This window comes from Podarcis raffonei, chromosome 14 (genome assembly GCF_027172205.1).
Source record: "Podarcis raffonei isolate rPodRaf1 chromosome 14, rPodRaf1.pri, whole genome shotgun sequence".
NCBI lineage: Eukaryota > Metazoa > Chordata > Lepidosauria > Squamata > Lacertidae > Podarcis > Podarcis raffonei.
The window spans coordinates 46,737,985-46,754,506 of record NC_070615.1 but is presented as its reverse complement, the minus strand read 5'-3'; the positions used below and the strand labels follow the sequence as shown (position 1 = coordinate 46,754,506).

The 16,522-nt window shown below is 46.7% G+C and overlaps 2 protein-coding genes across 10 annotated transcripts in view; both read left to right on the top strand.

Annotated features, from left to right (window-relative positions):
- The window catches only part of PRPSAP2 (phosphoribosyl pyrophosphate synthetase associated protein 2), a 31,031-nt gene extending 25,507 nt beyond the window's left edge, over window positions 1-5,524 (top strand). For all 5 annotated transcript variants that reach the window (XM_053364195.1, XM_053364192.1, XM_053364196.1 and 2 more), the window contains exons 11-12: window positions 1,590-1,736; window positions 4,370-5,524. In XM_053364195.1, coding sequence (XP_053220170.1) covers window positions 1,590-1,736; window positions 4,370-4,528 — 306 coding nt within the window. In that variant the 3' untranslated portion in view covers window positions 4,529-5,524. The remainder of the gene's footprint in view (window positions 1-1,589; window positions 1,737-4,369) is intronic.
- A 1,601-nt stretch (window positions 5,525-7,125) lies between these two features.
- The window catches only part of SLC5A10 (solute carrier family 5 member 10), a 94,284-nt gene continuing 84,887 nt past the window's right edge, over window positions 7,126-16,522 (top strand). The window contains exons 1-5 of one of the 5 annotated variants that reach the window (XM_053364184.1): window positions 7,128-7,266; window positions 8,528-8,599; window positions 10,525-10,629; window positions 11,483-11,542; window positions 12,535-12,639. In XM_053364184.1, coding sequence (XP_053220159.1) covers window positions 7,147-7,266; window positions 8,528-8,599; window positions 10,525-10,629; window positions 11,483-11,542; window positions 12,535-12,639 — 462 coding nt within the window. In that variant the 5' untranslated portion in view covers window positions 7,128-7,146. Of the gene's footprint in view, window positions 7,272-8,527; window positions 8,600-10,524; window positions 10,630-11,482; window positions 11,543-12,534; window positions 12,640-16,522 lie in introns of all 5 variants that reach the window. The other 4 variants (XM_053364183.1, XM_053364186.1, XM_053364187.1 and 1 more) reach the window with 4 other exon arrangements.

Below are 16,522 nucleotides of genomic sequence, written 5' to 3'. Positions count from 1 at the left end.
TTGCTCTATAAGACTCACTTTTTCCCTCCTAAAAAGTAAGGTGAAATGTGTGTGCGTCTTATGGAGCGAATGCAGGTGGCGCAGCTATCCCAGAAGCCAGAACAGCAAGAGGGATCACTGCTTTCGCTGCGCAGCGATCCCTCTTGCTGTTCTGGCTTCTGGGATTCAGAATATTATTTTTCTTGTTTTCCTTCTCCAAAAACTAGGTGCGTCTTATGGTCTGGTGCGTCTTATAGAGTGAAAAATACGGTGATTATTAAAACCAAGTGTTTTGTCAGATAAGGGTTTGCTTCCCTGCAGAATTTAAACTTTCCATCCCTACAAACTTTCTCCTTAAAATTGTCACTCAAGACAAAACAGGCCACTTTTCAGAGGTGTAGGTGGACCTGTCCCCAAATTAAAAGTTAAATATCCAATCAATCTCCCTACTGGGAGATTCAAATCTTTGGATAAGGCTGCTCTTAAGTCCTTGTGGATTGGGCAAAACCGGTGAGTAGCAGGGAAAATATTCCACATGTGCAAGCTTTCTACTCATAAGGGATCCAGCGAGAGCATCCTGCAGTAATGGCAGGGGGCATAGACTGGAGCCACAGAGTTGTAAAGGCTATTTTCCATTTGTGATGCTAGTTAGTAAGGGTGAGGAGTCTGAATGGACAGTTTGGAATGCTAAGAGGCACATTTGGACGGGCGGACAGAAGTACGATCAGCACAAAAATCATGGCTTAAAATGGGAGAAAAGCTTGTGGTGTTGCTATTGGTCCATCTAGCCCTTAACAACTTGGGACCAGTTTACCTATTAGATCGCCTTAACCTACATGTAGCCACTCCACTGCTTCATTCTGTGGAATTGGCACTACTGCAGGTGCCACATAATACCCGTTCCACATTGGTAAGAAATCAAATCATTTTGTGTGGCAGTACCTACACTTGGGAACTCCCTGCCTATTGATATCAAGCAGGCAGCTTCTCTGCACTCTTTGTTGGCGCCTGCTAAAATCTTGCTTGTTTAGACAACCCTGGCCAAACATTTAGAAAGCCGAAGTAATTTTAATCTGTTTTAGTACTGTAACTTTTGAATGTTTTAAAGCATGGTTGTAAACTCTTATTGTTTTGTCTTTTCGTAAAACACATTAAGGGTTGCTGTTTTTTGTTGTTGTTTTTTTGCAACCAAGCGATGTCTGATAAATCAGTGATGTGTTCCCTCTCTCCCTGCTTCACACTTAGGCCATGGGGGTAGGGCACTGGAGAGCGCATTGCCCCTGGCACCATCGGGGAGGGGAGTACCATTGTGGCTGCCCCTCCGACACGTGCCACGCACCTATGGGCGCCACACCACGCCCCACGGGACGCGCGCTAGCGACACCCCCGCCTGCTTTCTGCCCCTGGTGCTGGAGCATGCAGCTTCGCTACTGGAGTAGGGGACAGAAAAAAGTTTGCATTTAATGCCCCACCCACCAGTGGCATGTTGCCCCCAGAATATTGCCCAGAAGGAAATCTGGCCTGTAAGTGGCTCTAGAGGCCTTCCACTTCCCTCCGGCGGCCTCGTTGAAGCAACACTGATAAACCTCTTCTCATGTCCTCTTGGCCAGGACGACATAATAGACGACGTAGACAGCTTCCTGGCTGCTGCTGAGACGCTCAAAGAGAGAGGCGCCTACAAGATTTTTGTCATGGCCACCCACGGCCTCCTTTCCTCGGATGCCCCCCGGTTGATAGAGGAGTCTGCAATCGACGAGGTAAGCAAGCAGAATGGGCTCGTTTTTTCCGAAATGGCAGTGTGTGCCTACGGATGCTAACTTTGCAAACTGGATGAGCAGTAGATTGAGAGGATCTGACTTGGATTCTGTAGCCACAATCTCCTAAAACTACCCGTATTTTCTTCCTGGGAACAGTTTGTGTGGGACTTTCGCGTTTAGTGTGGGATGAGGCGCTTGAGCCAACAGCTCTTGGCTCAAAATGACAGCCTGAGGGGATCTTGCAGGGAGCTTCCAAAGCTGGGGGCCTTAGAAAAAACTGCCGACATTTGCCTTGCGCAAGTGAGGTGGTGAATTGGGGGGGGGGGGATTTTTGTGCCCCTCTGAAAATGGCAGAATATAGCATTTTTAAGCCAATTTACACACAGAGAGAGCAAAAAAGGAGCATCAAGGCAACTTAAAAACCACCAATAAAAGTATACTGATAGAACCAGCTGAGATCTACAGATTATTGTGAGCCACCCTGAGGTCTATGGATGAAGGGCTGTAGACACATTTAATAAGTAATGATAAGAACAATGGAAATGTTGGGGAACCTACTGGAAATAAACGGCATTGGGGTCTAGCAAAGCCACCAGTCTTTTTCCCAGAGACCTAAAAAACCCAGTTTTTTTAAACAGTCCAAATAAGCATTTCCTCACCCTCCTCCAGCCATGATGCTGTTCCTTGCTGGGCCTTCAGGTGTTCTGTAGCAAGCACAATCCGTGGCTACACAGACCTGCCTGGAAGTGTGCGTGCTTAGGGCCTGGCAGCTGATTCAGCAGCTGCTCCCCTGTTCAGACTTCTGATTCTTGCATCCTGCCCTTAAAGGTCAGCACATAGTTAACCTTTGGAATGAGCTGCCACAGGAGGAAGTAGTGGCGGCTACCATCTTGGATGACTTCCAAAGAGCATTAAGAGCATTAATTGCTAAAAACTGGAAAAAAGAAACTGTGCCAACAAAAAAGGAACGGCAAGACAAACTGTTAGAGTATATTGAACTGGCTAGATGAATAGAGGCAATTAGAGATCACACTAGACAAGAATTTCAAAAAGCATGGGGGAAATGCAGAGAATACCTCACAAAACAGTGCCCTAAAATACATACCTGGGCTTGTTTCGATTACTGTCTGCAGGAGACTTTGTGGATATTTAAGTTATAATTAGAAAAATCTTAAAAATTATTCATAAAGGAAACAGCTTATAAGAAGTTAATAAGGAGACCAGATACAGGATAAAGGAAGTCTTTTATTTGATTGTTTGTATTGTTGTATGTTATGCTCACTGTATGTTCACGTTTAATGAGGGTGGATTTCTGTATTGGGGTGTGGGGGGCGGTTATGTTATGTTGTAAATAAAATTCCAATATATATATATATATTTTAAAAGAGCATTAAGACAAATTCCTGGAGGATTGCTGCGCTCTCCCCACCACAGCCAAGAGGTAGCAATGTTTCCGAATACCAGCTGCTGGAAGCCACAGGAGGAAGAGATGCTCTTGTGCTCGGATCCTACTTGGGGGTTTTCCACGGGCATCTGGCTGGCCACTCTGAGAACAGGATGCAGGATTAGATGGGCCAGGGAGCCTGACCCTGCAGGCTGCTCAGATCAGATGGGGCCAGAAGGAAGCTGTTAAGTCCTACAAGATCCCCAAGACACAGGTCTGGCTGAGTGTGGCTGCTGTGAGGTCACAGTGGCTGAGAAGGGGATTTGAACACAGGTCACCCTGGTCCAAGTCTATTCAGCATCTCACGTGGTCTCTCTGGCCCCTCCTATTCCTCCTTTACTCCCAACACAATTCTTATAGTCTTTTATATATACCTCCTGTTTTAATAATTTTTAGCTTTCTAAAACGTCCTGCAGATTATATATATAAATTTTCTATACCGCTTTATATGCTTAATAAAAATCTCAAAGCGGTTTACAGCATATTAAATCAATAAATCAATAAAACATTAGCCGGGCGATGTTCCTCCGGCCTCATGAGGAGCCTCTTTAGTAGGGCTGGTGAGTGTGGGCCTCACCCCCTAGGCCAGGTGGAAAGGGCCTTGTAGGGAGCGGCCTTCACACTCACAGTCGGGCAATGTTCCTCTGGCCTCATCATTTTAAGTGACTACGTATGCTGGTCTGTGACTGTAATAAATATTTGATTTGATTTGATTGACTCCCAACACGAAGCAAAATTGGATCAGCTGAAAAACTTTATTGTTTCTAATTTTAAATCCAGTACTAAAAAGGTAAAGGTGAAGGACTCCTGGAAGGTTAAGTCCAGTCAAAGGCGACTGTGGGGTGTGGTGCTCATCTCGCTTTCAGGTCGAGGGAGCTGGCGTTTGCCCGCAGACAGCTTTCTGGGTCATGTGGCCACCATGACTAAACTGCTTCTGGCGCAACGGAACACCGTGACGGAAACCAGAGCACACAGAAATACCGTTTAACTTCCCGGCGCAGTGGTACCCATTTATCTGCTTGCACTGGTGTGCTTTCGAACTGCCAGCAACAAGCTACAAGGAAGATGTACCACTCTCTCTTTTGCAGCTTTGTTTAGAAGTGATCCCAAGGTGTTTGTGGCCACGACTCTTCCTGCCACCTTCTTAATTTCCAACCTCTCCCCTCACTCTCTTTTCCTCTCTTCCCAGGTTGTGGTCACCAACACAATTCCTCACGAGATCCAAAAGCTCCAGTGCCCCAAAATTAAGACTGTGGACATCAGCATGATCCTTTCGGAGGCCATCCGCAGAATCCACAATGGGGAGTCCATGTCGTACCTTTTCAGGAATATAGGCCTGGATGACTGACTGGTACCTTGGAAGGCGAGGAGGAGGAGGAGAAGAGGGAAAATATTTTCAGGGGCCAAACTGGACATCTACACAGAAAACCAAGCTGTGAAGCATCGTGGCTTAAACTTTGTCCTTCAATGGAACCCACTTTGTTTAGTTGCTTTCCTTCCCCATGACTTAAATTTAGTAGATGAAATTTCCAGAACTTTTTTCTTCTTTTTTTGCAAAAAGACTTTTATTGGGGGGGAAAAGAACAAAAATCTAGTCTGTTACGTTTAGCTGCACCGTTGGTTAAGGACATGGTCCTTTTTGAGAAGTTATTGAGCCTCATTGAAATGCATTGGGGGCTGTGCAGGAGAAGACCCTGCGTCTCTTGAGGGTTTGGGTGACCAGGGAGCCCAACTGCGTGGTTTTGAAAGAGAAGCCCTATCCCCCTGGGCAATGACTCCCCAGGCGTGGGATTCTCCTGGTGAGAGACCCGCAGGGCCTGTTCCCATAGAACAGGTTATCCTTGTCTGCCTGTAAGCGAAAACTAGCCTTGCGCCCTGTGGGAGTCAGAGGACACAGAAATGGCAGCTGTGGGCTGGAACAACATGCTCAGTCTCCTGCCTCTCCTGGTCATTTCAATGAGGTTCACGCAGGAGAACTTCCTGGGAGATGGAGCTCTAAGGGTACAAATGTGCGTGTGTGCATGCGTACACACACACACACACTCGGAGAAAAGGGTCACGGCTCCTACGTGTTCACATTCCTTTCCTCCCTGAATCAGCTTGCTTGCAAGTGCTTTGAAGGGTTAATTACATACGATTCTTTTATCTCTCTCTTTTTTTAATATATATAAAAAAGCTACTGTATAAAGTTCGCATCTGACAAGCCAAAAAAGAAAAAAAAAAGTTGTACTGTTGTACGCAGTTCAGTGACATTTTTTGTAGAAGTGCTTTTATAGGAAAAGCATATGGAGTATGCACTGGTATTTATTTTCTGCAATGAGAAGAATAAATGACTTTGTTTTTGTGTGAGCTTCTTAGGAAATATTTGTTCGGCGGTTGTGCTCTTTTTGTCAGCGGAACAATATTCCGGGTGATGAGTGTGTGCTTGCCGGCAGCTTTCTGCGCTCCTTCAGTCTCCCCCTCTCAAAAACCCCCACAAAACTCGTTTTGACGTTTTTGCTAGACTTTTCCCACCTTGCAAAAGGGCAGCAGTGGGCTTCAGTGGGCTTACCCTTCTCACCCTTATGGAATCTTTTTTAGCCTTGCTTGCAAACTTCCATTCCCACACCTCCTAATATACCATTCAGCTGGGCACTCTGCAGAAACAAACCTCCTTAAACTAGCTGACACATGAGCAACATTGACATGCGAAATCCCCACCTTGAGAGTGTCATTTTGGAATTTGATATCTCTTCAGCTGCCCCTGCGTTGAATGCAGAACAGGCTTCAGGAACAGCGTTCCTGGGTTGGGCTTTAACGGAAGTCGCTCATTAAACAATGCCGCTAGTTAACGAAAAGGCTGACACATTAACAAAAGAGTGTCAATGTTTAGGAGGAAGGGCGGACAAGTTGGCCTGTGGGGGGACAGACATTTGAAGGGAGAATTGCACAAAAATGTCAAGGTGCAAGTTCTGCGAAGCAGGGACCTGTGGAGTGGGGGGAGGGTGGGGAGAAACTCAATTCAGTTAGCATTTAAAGGCAAAACCCATCAAATTCACCTTTTCTCAAAACGATGCAGGAACTGAAACACAGCTATCCTTCAACATTCGCCCTTCTCTGAATTTTGCAGCGCAGTTCACCAGCCAAAATGTGCTTAAAAACCCACACATTAGTGAACGTATCCTACAAAAATGCTATATATCATGGGAAATTGCTTTGTGTGAATCGGGGAAAATTGCATGCCAAAACGCATAGTAGGAGAAATTTGACCTAGAACGTTGATGAGTTTCATGAGGAAGTCACAGATGTGCTTAAGACTGAGCTTAAGACTGGAAAAGTGAGAAACTGAAAACGACAAGATCCCACGCATCCCTGGGCAGTCATGGATGGGTCAAATACCTTTAGCTGAATAGTCCTGTTGGTTTCATGTTGGATTTATGTGACGGAGACCCCCAGTCCCCTCCAGTGTTTCCCATCATAACCGAGAAAGCGTCACTGTTTTGCGCTGGCAGGGTTTGTCTGTGGCCTTAGGAGGGATCAGATATGTTTTCTTGAGTTCTGCCAGGGGCACATGGTTGAGAAGGGCGCGCCTTAGCATTTTGAAGAATGATCCTAAAACACCTGAGTGTGAGCCTGTTGTGCAACCCCGAGCCCCTCAGTCATGGGGGGCAAAGGTGGGGGGGTGTCCTGAGCCATGCACATTGGTTTGGGGTTTTTTTTTGCAACGTCTACGCAACTTCATCAGAACAAAAATGCCAAGCAGCATTCAAATTTGCAAATTTAGCGCTCCCCCCCGTAGCTCTGATTAAGCCTCAGTTCATTCGTATCCGCTGACAAAGGGGGCAGACTCTGCCCTAGGGCCAAGACAGCTCACCCACATGTACTGCTTCTCAAATCACAAACGGCCTGCCCCCCAGGCTGTTTAATGATCAATTCCTTGACTCTTGAAAGCAGCTGGTCACTCTCTCCTTGTTCCTGGGCCCAGGCATGATGTCCGCAGAAGACTTTCCTCCGGCTGAAATGCCCACTCCTTCACCCCACTTCAGCGTTACTGATGTGATCGTCGTGGTGGCGTATTTCCTTTTGAATTTGGCAGTGGGGATATGGGTAAGGTGGGCAAATCTTTAATCGGTTTAACGGCCCGATCGACTATGCGACGGCTTCAGTTGACCAATGGGACTGAGCATTCGGGGGATGCCAGCTTTTTAAAAGATGCAGTTTGGATTCTGCTGCCTGGGAACACAACATGCTCAGCTGTATTGGGCTGTTTTCTCCCCCCCCCCCACCCCTTAGTTCCCCCGCCACCAGAATTTGTTTGCATTTCTGCAAATCTAAATCCTCTGCTGAACCGGCCAATATCTCCCTGTTGCACGTAACTGGTGCCATTTTTACTGAGCGCTCATGCCTGAATGTAAGAAATTAGAGGGAATATTATTATGGTTATTATTACCCTTCCTGCCTCTAAAAATAAAGTAAGATTTTAGTCCTCATAGTTTTGAATAAAGGGTGAAATTAAATAAGAATCTGCTTTGCACCGAGCCAGAACATCAGTCCATCTAGGCTGGGTGTTGTTTGCAACAGATTCCAACAATCTTTTGCTGAGGTTTAGAACCCCAGGCCTAGGCGGCTAAATCCGACCCTCTAAGCCCCCTCTCAACTGGCTTCACCTCTGCTTTGCACCCTCTTTTGGTGTCTGTCTCGAAAATGTCTGCCTGCAATAATTATTATCACCTCTCTGAATCAGAATTTTTGTTGCCTGCACCCAAAGGTCCCAGGCTGGGTCAAAGCAATTTAAAACACAACTTTTTAGGAACCAGCTGCAGCATGCAAAGAGTTCCATCTTCAATCCATGGCACCTAGGGCTAGGAATGCACCCCCCCCCAATCTGAATTCCCAGAGAGCTGCTGCCAGTCAGTGTAAACAATATAGGAGTTAGATGGGCCAATGTTCCGACTAGGGGTGGGGCAGCTTCCTATGTTCAAAATGAGAAGAGGGTGGGTCTGAAAAATACGCAGCCCAACTGTGAAAGACCAGGGAAAAGAGGCATATCTTCAGCGTATGATGCAAACCATATAGGGAAGGAGCCAGGCATGCCTCTGTGGGGAGGGATTTCCACAATTTAGGGGCTGCCACAGAGAAGGCCCTGTACCCGGCCACCCCCTACCCAACTTCTCAGGGTGGTGGAAATATGAAGAGGGCGTCCTCTGCCGATCTAAAGACCCAGGGGACTCTGTAGGGAAGGAGGTGGTCTTTCTGGTACTTGGGGGTTATATTGTGGGGCAGCAGGAAGTCTCTGTCCGGTTCCCACGCTCTAGGCACAGTTTGTCTGTCACCCACCCCATGCTTAGTCGTCTCTTTGCCTGTCCAGTCTTCCTGCAGGGCAAACAGAAACACTTTAAGTGGATACTTCCTGGCTGGGAGGAACATAGTCTGGTGGCCGGTAAGTAGATGCAACTGCCTGTTTGATTTTGGGGCTCCACAAGGTTTCATCCAGGCCTCACAGAGGGCGGTGACTTATATGCATTGTTGGAAAAAGAGCAAGCGTTCCCCCCCAAAAAAATAGGGCACAAGAACATGCAGAACTGCATAAAATTTACACGTGCTAATTTATATTTCTAGATGCATGTTTAGAAAGTCACTTTCGTCCAAAGCGGACCCATTGGAAATAATAGCTCTAAGTGACTCACGTGCATTAATTTCAGTGGGTCTACTCAGAGTAGGACTACCGCTGGGTACAAGTCAACTAGGTAAAGGTAAAGGTACCCCTGACCATTAGGTCCAGTCGCAGACGACTCTGGGGTTGTGGCGCTCATCTCGTTCTATAGGCTGAGGGAGCCGGCGTTTGTCTGCTTCCGGGTCATGTGGCCAGCATGACTAAGCCGCTTCTGGCGAACCAGAGCAGCGCATGGAAACGCCATTTACCTTCCCGCCGGAGCGGTATCTATTTATCTACTTGCACTTTGACGTGCATTCAAACTGCTAGGTTGGCAGGAGCAGGGACTGAGCAACAGGAGCTCACCCTGTCGCGGGGATTTGAACCGCCGACCTTCTGATTGGCAAGCCCTAGGCTCTGTGGTTTAGACCACAGCGCCACCCGCATCTCACAAGCCAACTGCTGCAGTACTAATGCCAATACCATGCCGTGGTTAGTTGGAGTGTCAGACTGGGACCTGGGAGACCAGGGTTCAAATCCCCACTCAGCTGTGGGCCAGTCCCTGCTTCTCAGCCTTACCTACCTCACAAGGTTGTTGTGGGGGATTAAATAAGAACGGGAAGAGTTGGAAGGGACCACAAGGGTCGTACGTACCAATCGGCTGCAGTGCAGGAATCTTTTGCCCAATGTGGGGCTCAAACCCACAACCCTGAAATGAAGAGTAATGCTTTACCAACTGAGTGATCCTTGGAGGAAAAAAAGTGGTATATAAATACAGTGGTACCTCTGGTTACGTACTTAATTCGTTCCAGAGGTCTGTTCTTAACCTGAAACTGTTCTTAACCTGAGGCACCACTTTAGCTAATGGGGCCTCCCACTGCTGCCACTGCACAATTTCTGTTCTCATCCTGAAGTAAAGTTCTTAACCCGAGGTACTATTTCTGGGTTAGCGGAGTCTGTAACCTGAAGCGTATGTAACCTGAAGTGTATGTAACCTGAGGTATCACTACAATAAATGAATGGACCAGGTGACCTGTGTGCCTGCTCAGTCAGGGCCATCTTTACCTGGGGGTGCAAATTCTGGGGGGTGCCCAGCGTCTGCCATTGAAGCCGCCTAAGCTCTTAACTATCTACTTCTTATGAAATAATAAATAATTTTGATCAAGCTAGAAAAACAAAATACATATATACCTAGGTATTACCGAAATGTATACCTACTGTTTCACTAAAGGACCATCGACTTTGTGCATTCATTTACCAAAGATTGCACCAGTGGTGGTGCTTGTCATTCACAATGGCAATGCTTGTCAGACTCAACAACGGTGCTTGTCATTCTCAACGGCGCTGTGCACGCGAAATTAACTAAATTTGGGGGCGCTGGGCAGATCTTTGCACCCTGGTGGTGCATATGCTAAAGATGGCCCTGCGCTCAGTCCAAACTCTTCTCTGTCCTCCTTCTTTCTGGTACCCACCGAAAACATTTTTGTTTCAGAAGCATATCAAGAAGTTACACGAGTTTTCATTTTAGCTACTGCTGCTTTAGGAGAGACGTTTAAATACCTGATGTTTAACTCTTTCCAATTGATAATTTTAATGCTTTATTGTTATTTTTTTTGTAATTTGCTTAGGGTTTTTGCAATTTGTTTGGTATAATAATAATAATAATAATAATAATAATAATAATAATAATATTGGCTGCTTTTGGCCTGCAGATTGGTGCCTCACTCTTTGCCAGCAGCGAAGGATCGAGCCTTTTCATTGGACTGGCCGGCACGGCGGCCGCAGGAGGGGTAGCAGTGGCCGGCTTCGAATGGAACGTGAGTAGTGCCGGATTTACGTATGAGCTAAACAAGCTATAGCTTAGGGCTTCACTCTCTTGGGGATCCCCCAAAAAATTTCAAGAGAAAAAAACCCTGGATGTACATTTCCCTAAATATAAGATAAAAAACAAATAAAATAAAACCTACATACAGTTAGAGCTTAATAATTATTTCACTATTAAACTACTTCTTAATTGTGTTTCACTATTAATATACTACCGGTGCTGAAGAAACCGAAATTGACCAATTCTATGAAGACTTACGGGACATGGGTGGCGCTGTGGGTTAAACCACAGAGCCTAGGGCTTGCCGATCAGAAGGTCAGTGGTTCGAATCTCTGTGACGGGGTGAGCTCCCATTGTTCGGTCCCTGCTCCTGCCAACCTAGCAGTTCGAAAGCACGTCCAAGTGCAAGTAGATAAATAGGTACCACTCCGGCGGGAAGTTAAATGGCGTTTCTGTGCGCTGCTCTGGTTTACCAGAAGCGGCTTAGTCATGCTGGCCACATGACCCGGAAGCTGTATGCCAGCTCCCTCGGCCAATAAAGCGAGATGAGCGCCGCAACCCCAGAGTTGTCCGTGACTGGACCTAATGGTCAGGGGTCCCTTTACCTTTATCTATATGAAGACTTACAACACCTTCTAGAAATGACACCAAAGAAGGATGTTCTTCTCATTATAGGGGATTGGAATGCTAAAGTAGGGAGCCAAGAGATAAAAGGAACAACTGGATGGTTGAACCACTTTGGAAATTTCAGCTAGTGCTTATGTCCGAAGCACAAATCCCTTTTCTTTTACACATATGCACCAATGTGTAGAGCCACACTTAAGTGTTTTTATATCTCTTTCCAGGCCACCTTTGTGCTTCTGGCGTTGGCCTGGGTGTTTCTTCCCGTCTACATCTCTTCAGGGGTAAGTTGGGAACCGGGTTTGGTCCCGTCCTTAGGTGTGTGGCCTTCCTGCACCCCCAACAGCTGCTTTTTATGACCTCTTCCATACCAATTCAGTGCTGCCTACCCAGGTGGCCGAGGCCCACAGCCTTCTCTGTACTTGGCAATTCAAATAGTATTAATAAATATCTCCCAAGGCTCCTGGGTGAAAAGCCACCACAATTTATTTTAACATGATTCTAATGCTGTGTTTTACGTTGCGTAACCTGCCCCGGGACTGTCAGATAATAAACGGCGTGACTCCCCAGTGAGGCAGGTTTTCCACATTTCTGCAAGTGTTTGTCACCATGAAAATTCACCTGTCTTTTGGTACAAATTCCTTTTTGGTCATACAATCCAATTTTGGTCATACAATCCAATTGGAAAATTGGGAAAGGTTGTGGAAGGTGGATATCAATTTCACAGCCTGTTATATGATAAAAGAGAACATGATTTTACTGCTGGTACCTCACTTTGGGAAAATTGGCTAAGATTTACAAAAAGCAGTCAAACTTATGCTGGAGATGTAAGAGGGAGATGGGAACCTTTTATCACATGTGGTGGGGATGTAAAATTGTAAGAAAATTTTGGAACGAGGTATATGAGGAGCTGAAAAAATTATTCAAGATTTCCTTTGCCAAAAAGCCAGAGACTTTTTTGTTAGGCCTAATATCAAATGACTTTCCCAGAGATAAGAAAAATGTATTCCTTTACCCAACATCTGCCCCCCCCCACTAATATAGGCATTCTTATCCACACTTTTTGCTAAGATGTACTTTTTTGTACACATTATTTGGCCGGAGAACAGCAGCACAAAATTTGGAAAAGTGCAAATTATGCTGTGTTTCGGTTTGCATGCAAAGTGAAAATTGGGCTAGGCTCACGTTAAAATCTGAACGGAGCTGGCATTTCCCCCATCCTGAATTATAACACTGGCATCTGATTCTTTCCCTTCCTTTCCCTTCCTCCGATCAGATTGTCACCATGCCAGAATACCTCCAGAAGCGTTTTGGCGGGGAGAGAATTCGGATATACCTTTCATCCCTGTCTCTCCTGCTTTCCATCTTCACCAAGATATCGGTGAGTGGCTGCTAGCCAGCGAAATAATGCCTCTCAAATATGGCGGGGGCAAAAATATAAATAAAACCAATAAATGAAGTAGACAACCGTTCTGGGGTGTTTAAACCTCTCTGCCCTGCCCTGCCCCCGAGGCAGATGCCAATTTACCTGATGCAAAATTGGGGACTGGGCAATAACCTCCTCTATTTAGCAAATCCGCACAGATCTGCTGAGGAAGTGGGGGGAGACGAAGGTGTGTAGAATGTGGGGGGGCACCCCTGGCTTGCGACCCCCCAAAAAAAAGTTTGTTTGAGGGTCATTTTGACCCCTGGGATAAAAAAAAAGAGATTAGCCTCCTGTGTTTTTAAATAGTTTGGTAGCCCAGTTGGTAAAGCATGAGACAATCTCAGGGTTTTGGGTTCGAGAGCCAACTTTGGGCAAAAGATTTCTGCATTGCAGGGGGTTGGACTAGAGGGCCTTTGTGGGCCTTCAAACGCTGTGATTCTGTGGTTTGAAATTACCGTATATTTAACTGATTACTGTTTTGATGTGCGTTTGGATGCTGCTTTTGGAATAACACCTTTTTAGAAAGCAGGCTAGGAAACTTAGACTAAAAAATAAAATAAACATGGATCCCAGATGTCCGTATTGCAAGGTAGAGAAATGACCTCTGCCTGTGACCTTCACCAATGGGTCACTGGGGCCTAATCTGACCAACCTATCGCAGATGATGGTTCAGGCGTCCTACAGCTCTCTCGTCAGCAGGAGGTGCTGTTGGTCAAGTTGCTGTCCCGACCTTGAGCTTCCTGTGGCCTCCTGTTTTCTTTTGCTGAATATTATTTTGCCTCCGTCTGTTTGACACCGGCACACCCTTGCTTGTTTCCCAGAAAAGCCTTTGGGCAACAGATCTGTGCTCCAAGAGGAGGCTTAGATATACGAAGCACGATCAGGACGAAATTAATCCCTTTTACATCCCTTTGAGTTAAGGGTTGAAGTGCACGCTTAACTTTCCTTGTCGAAACCAGTGGGAATTAAACGAGCGTAATGTTTCTTTATAGGCCAATTTTAAAAGCAATAAACTTCAGCTGAGTCATGTTGTTATGGGGACAATTATTGCTGTTTGGAATAAGTATATATAATGAATGACCTTATTATTATCTTGTATAATATGGTACAAGGAGGGGAGGTTGATTAATGGCTACTGGCGTGTGATGGCTTTTTCGAACCTCCAGCCTCAGAGGCAGTCTACCTCTGAATCCCACTTAATAGATCAGGTGAGGAAAGAGATTCACCCGGTGGAATTAGATCCTTACCTCCCCTCCCACTCCCAAGGGGCCAGCTTTGAAAGCTGGTTAGGGCTGTTCACCTGCCAGTCACATGACATTACAGTGAAGTCAGGTGACCCGTTTCCCTTTACCTATGCAGTTTGAAATCTAATCGCACTGTGCTTTGCAAGTGCTGACGATCAGTTGGTCATTGGCAGGGCTTGGGGAAGTGGCCCGGCTATCCAGGTGTCGATGAACAGCTGATTGACAGCACCTCCTTGCGGCCAGCTTAATGGTGTAGATAGGAAATGCCACTGTGGGGATTTTTTGGACCAAACTGGGGAGAAGAATTTACAGTGTAAGAAGGTCACAGCAAGAGATTCTGAGGGACACAGCAGGTCTAATTAATTAGTTGTAAAGTGACTGAACGTCTGGATCACACCGCATCTAATAAGGTACTTCCTGGGAGGAAGTGTTTAATTGGGAAGAGGAAGGCTAATTAGATTACTGAGAAGATCTGAATGGAGAACCAGGTTCTCAACAACCAGGTTGGTTCCCTAAGTGGACGCAGGGCCCAATCCAAAGACTGAATTGTCCTTGTCTGGTAATAGCATTTGTCACTTCTGCATAGCTCTTGCTCAGGAGTCAGAATAAATGTGGGCGTACCAAAAGCTTGCATATCTAAGCTAACAGCCCGAATGGCTTATTTAAAAATTATTATTATTACTATTATTATTATTATTATTATTAGTATGTTTCTGCATTCCTCAATCTTGGCTCCAGGCCAAATTGGCAAAGCAGTTTAAAAGGTTGTGACCAGATGAATCCTTGTTTATTTATTACAGTGGTGCCTCGGGTTACAGACGCTTCAGGTTACAGACTCCGCTAAGCCAGAAATAGTACCTCGGGTTAAGAACTTTACTTCAGGATGAGAACAGAAATCGTGTGGCAGCAGTGGGAGGCCCCATTAGCTAAAGTGGTACCTCAGGTTAAGAACAGTTTCAGGTTAAGAACGGACCTCCAGAACGAATTAAGTTCTTAACCAGAGGTACCACTGTATTACATTTATATACCACCGTTATCTTCCCAGGATCTCAAGGTGGTGTACCTGGTTCTCCTCCTCCCCATTTCATCCTCACGACACAACCCTGTGAGGCAGGTCACTCTTAGAGATGGTGACCGCCCCAAGGTCACCCAGTGAGCTTCATGCCTGGGTGGGGATTTGAACCCTGATCTCCCAGGTCCTGGTCCGACACTCTCACCCAGGCACCCCCAAACGCGGCCCTCCAGATGTTTTGGGACTACAATTCCCATCGTCCCTGACCACTGGTCCTGTTAGCTAGGGATGTTGTAGTCCTAAAACATCTGGAGGGCCGAGTTTGGGGCTGCCTGCCCTAACCATTAAGCCGCATTGGCTCTGGTGTGATTGGTGTGGCCTGAAGGGGAAGTGACCGAGGAGAGGTGGAGCCTGGGGAGAAATATAAGTGCAAAGTGTAGAGGCCAATGAGGGTCATATTTGGCCCCTGGCCCTGAGTTTCCATAGGGACGCGGGTGGCGCTGTGGGTTAAACCACAGAGCCTAGGACTTGCCGATCAGAAGGTCGCGGTTCGAATCCCCGCGACAGGGTGAGCTCCCGTTGCTCGGTCCCTGCTCCTGCCAACCTAGCAGTTCGAAAGCACGCCAAAGTGCAAGTAGATAAATAGGAACCGCTCCGACGGGAAGGTAAACGGCGTTTCCGTGCGCTGCTCTGGTTCGCCAGAAGCGGCTTAGTCCTGCTGGCCACATGACCCAGAAGCTGTACGCTGGCTCCCTCTGCCAATAAAGCGAGATGAGCGCCGCAACTCCAGAGTCGGTCACGACTGGACCTAATGGTCAGGGCCCCCTTTACCTTTACCTTTACCTGAGTTTCCACGCCCCTGTTTAATGTGTGAAACAGCACATTTAAAAAAGCTCTGAACTATCCACCTTCATCCCTTTGCTGCTGTAGATTCTTGCAAGGCACATTCAAACTTCTGTTGTCATCTTGGGCTCCCCCGTCACACCTAGGTGTGACTTCCAGACTCCTGTCCATTGTTATCCCATGCCCCTAGTTGGCCCTGCCTGGGATCTTTCTCGGTTCCCCAAAAGGACATGCCGTCTTGTGGCCGCCTTGCCAAGGCTGGTCCCTATTCTTTAATTGCATTGCAACAGCTCCCTGAGTCACTCCCTATTCAGCCGCGGAGTGACTGGTCCGGTCCGGGAGATTAAGCGAGCATCTCACCCCCTTCACGGGAGATTTGGATAATCTTTGTTGACAGCGAGTTATTGAGATGAATGTCTGCAGACACGCGGGATGGTGTGAAGAGGTGGGGCAATTTATTCAGGCCAGGTATTTTGCTGACGGTAAGCACCTGCAGAGGTCGGGTGCTTGGGAGGCAGCTGGGAGAAATGGACCCAAGCCAACGGGAGAGGCTTTTCCAAGTATGGAGACGGTCAGGGTTAACAGAGGGGCGAGATGTTCCTTTGGGTATCCTGGTCCCTATACAGCAGGGGAGGGGGACCTGTGGCTGTCCAAATATTGTTGGACTCCAGTTTTAAAATGTCCCATTGATAGGGTTGTCAGGTCAGGAGCTTCCCAGATCCTGAGCATACCCTCCAAC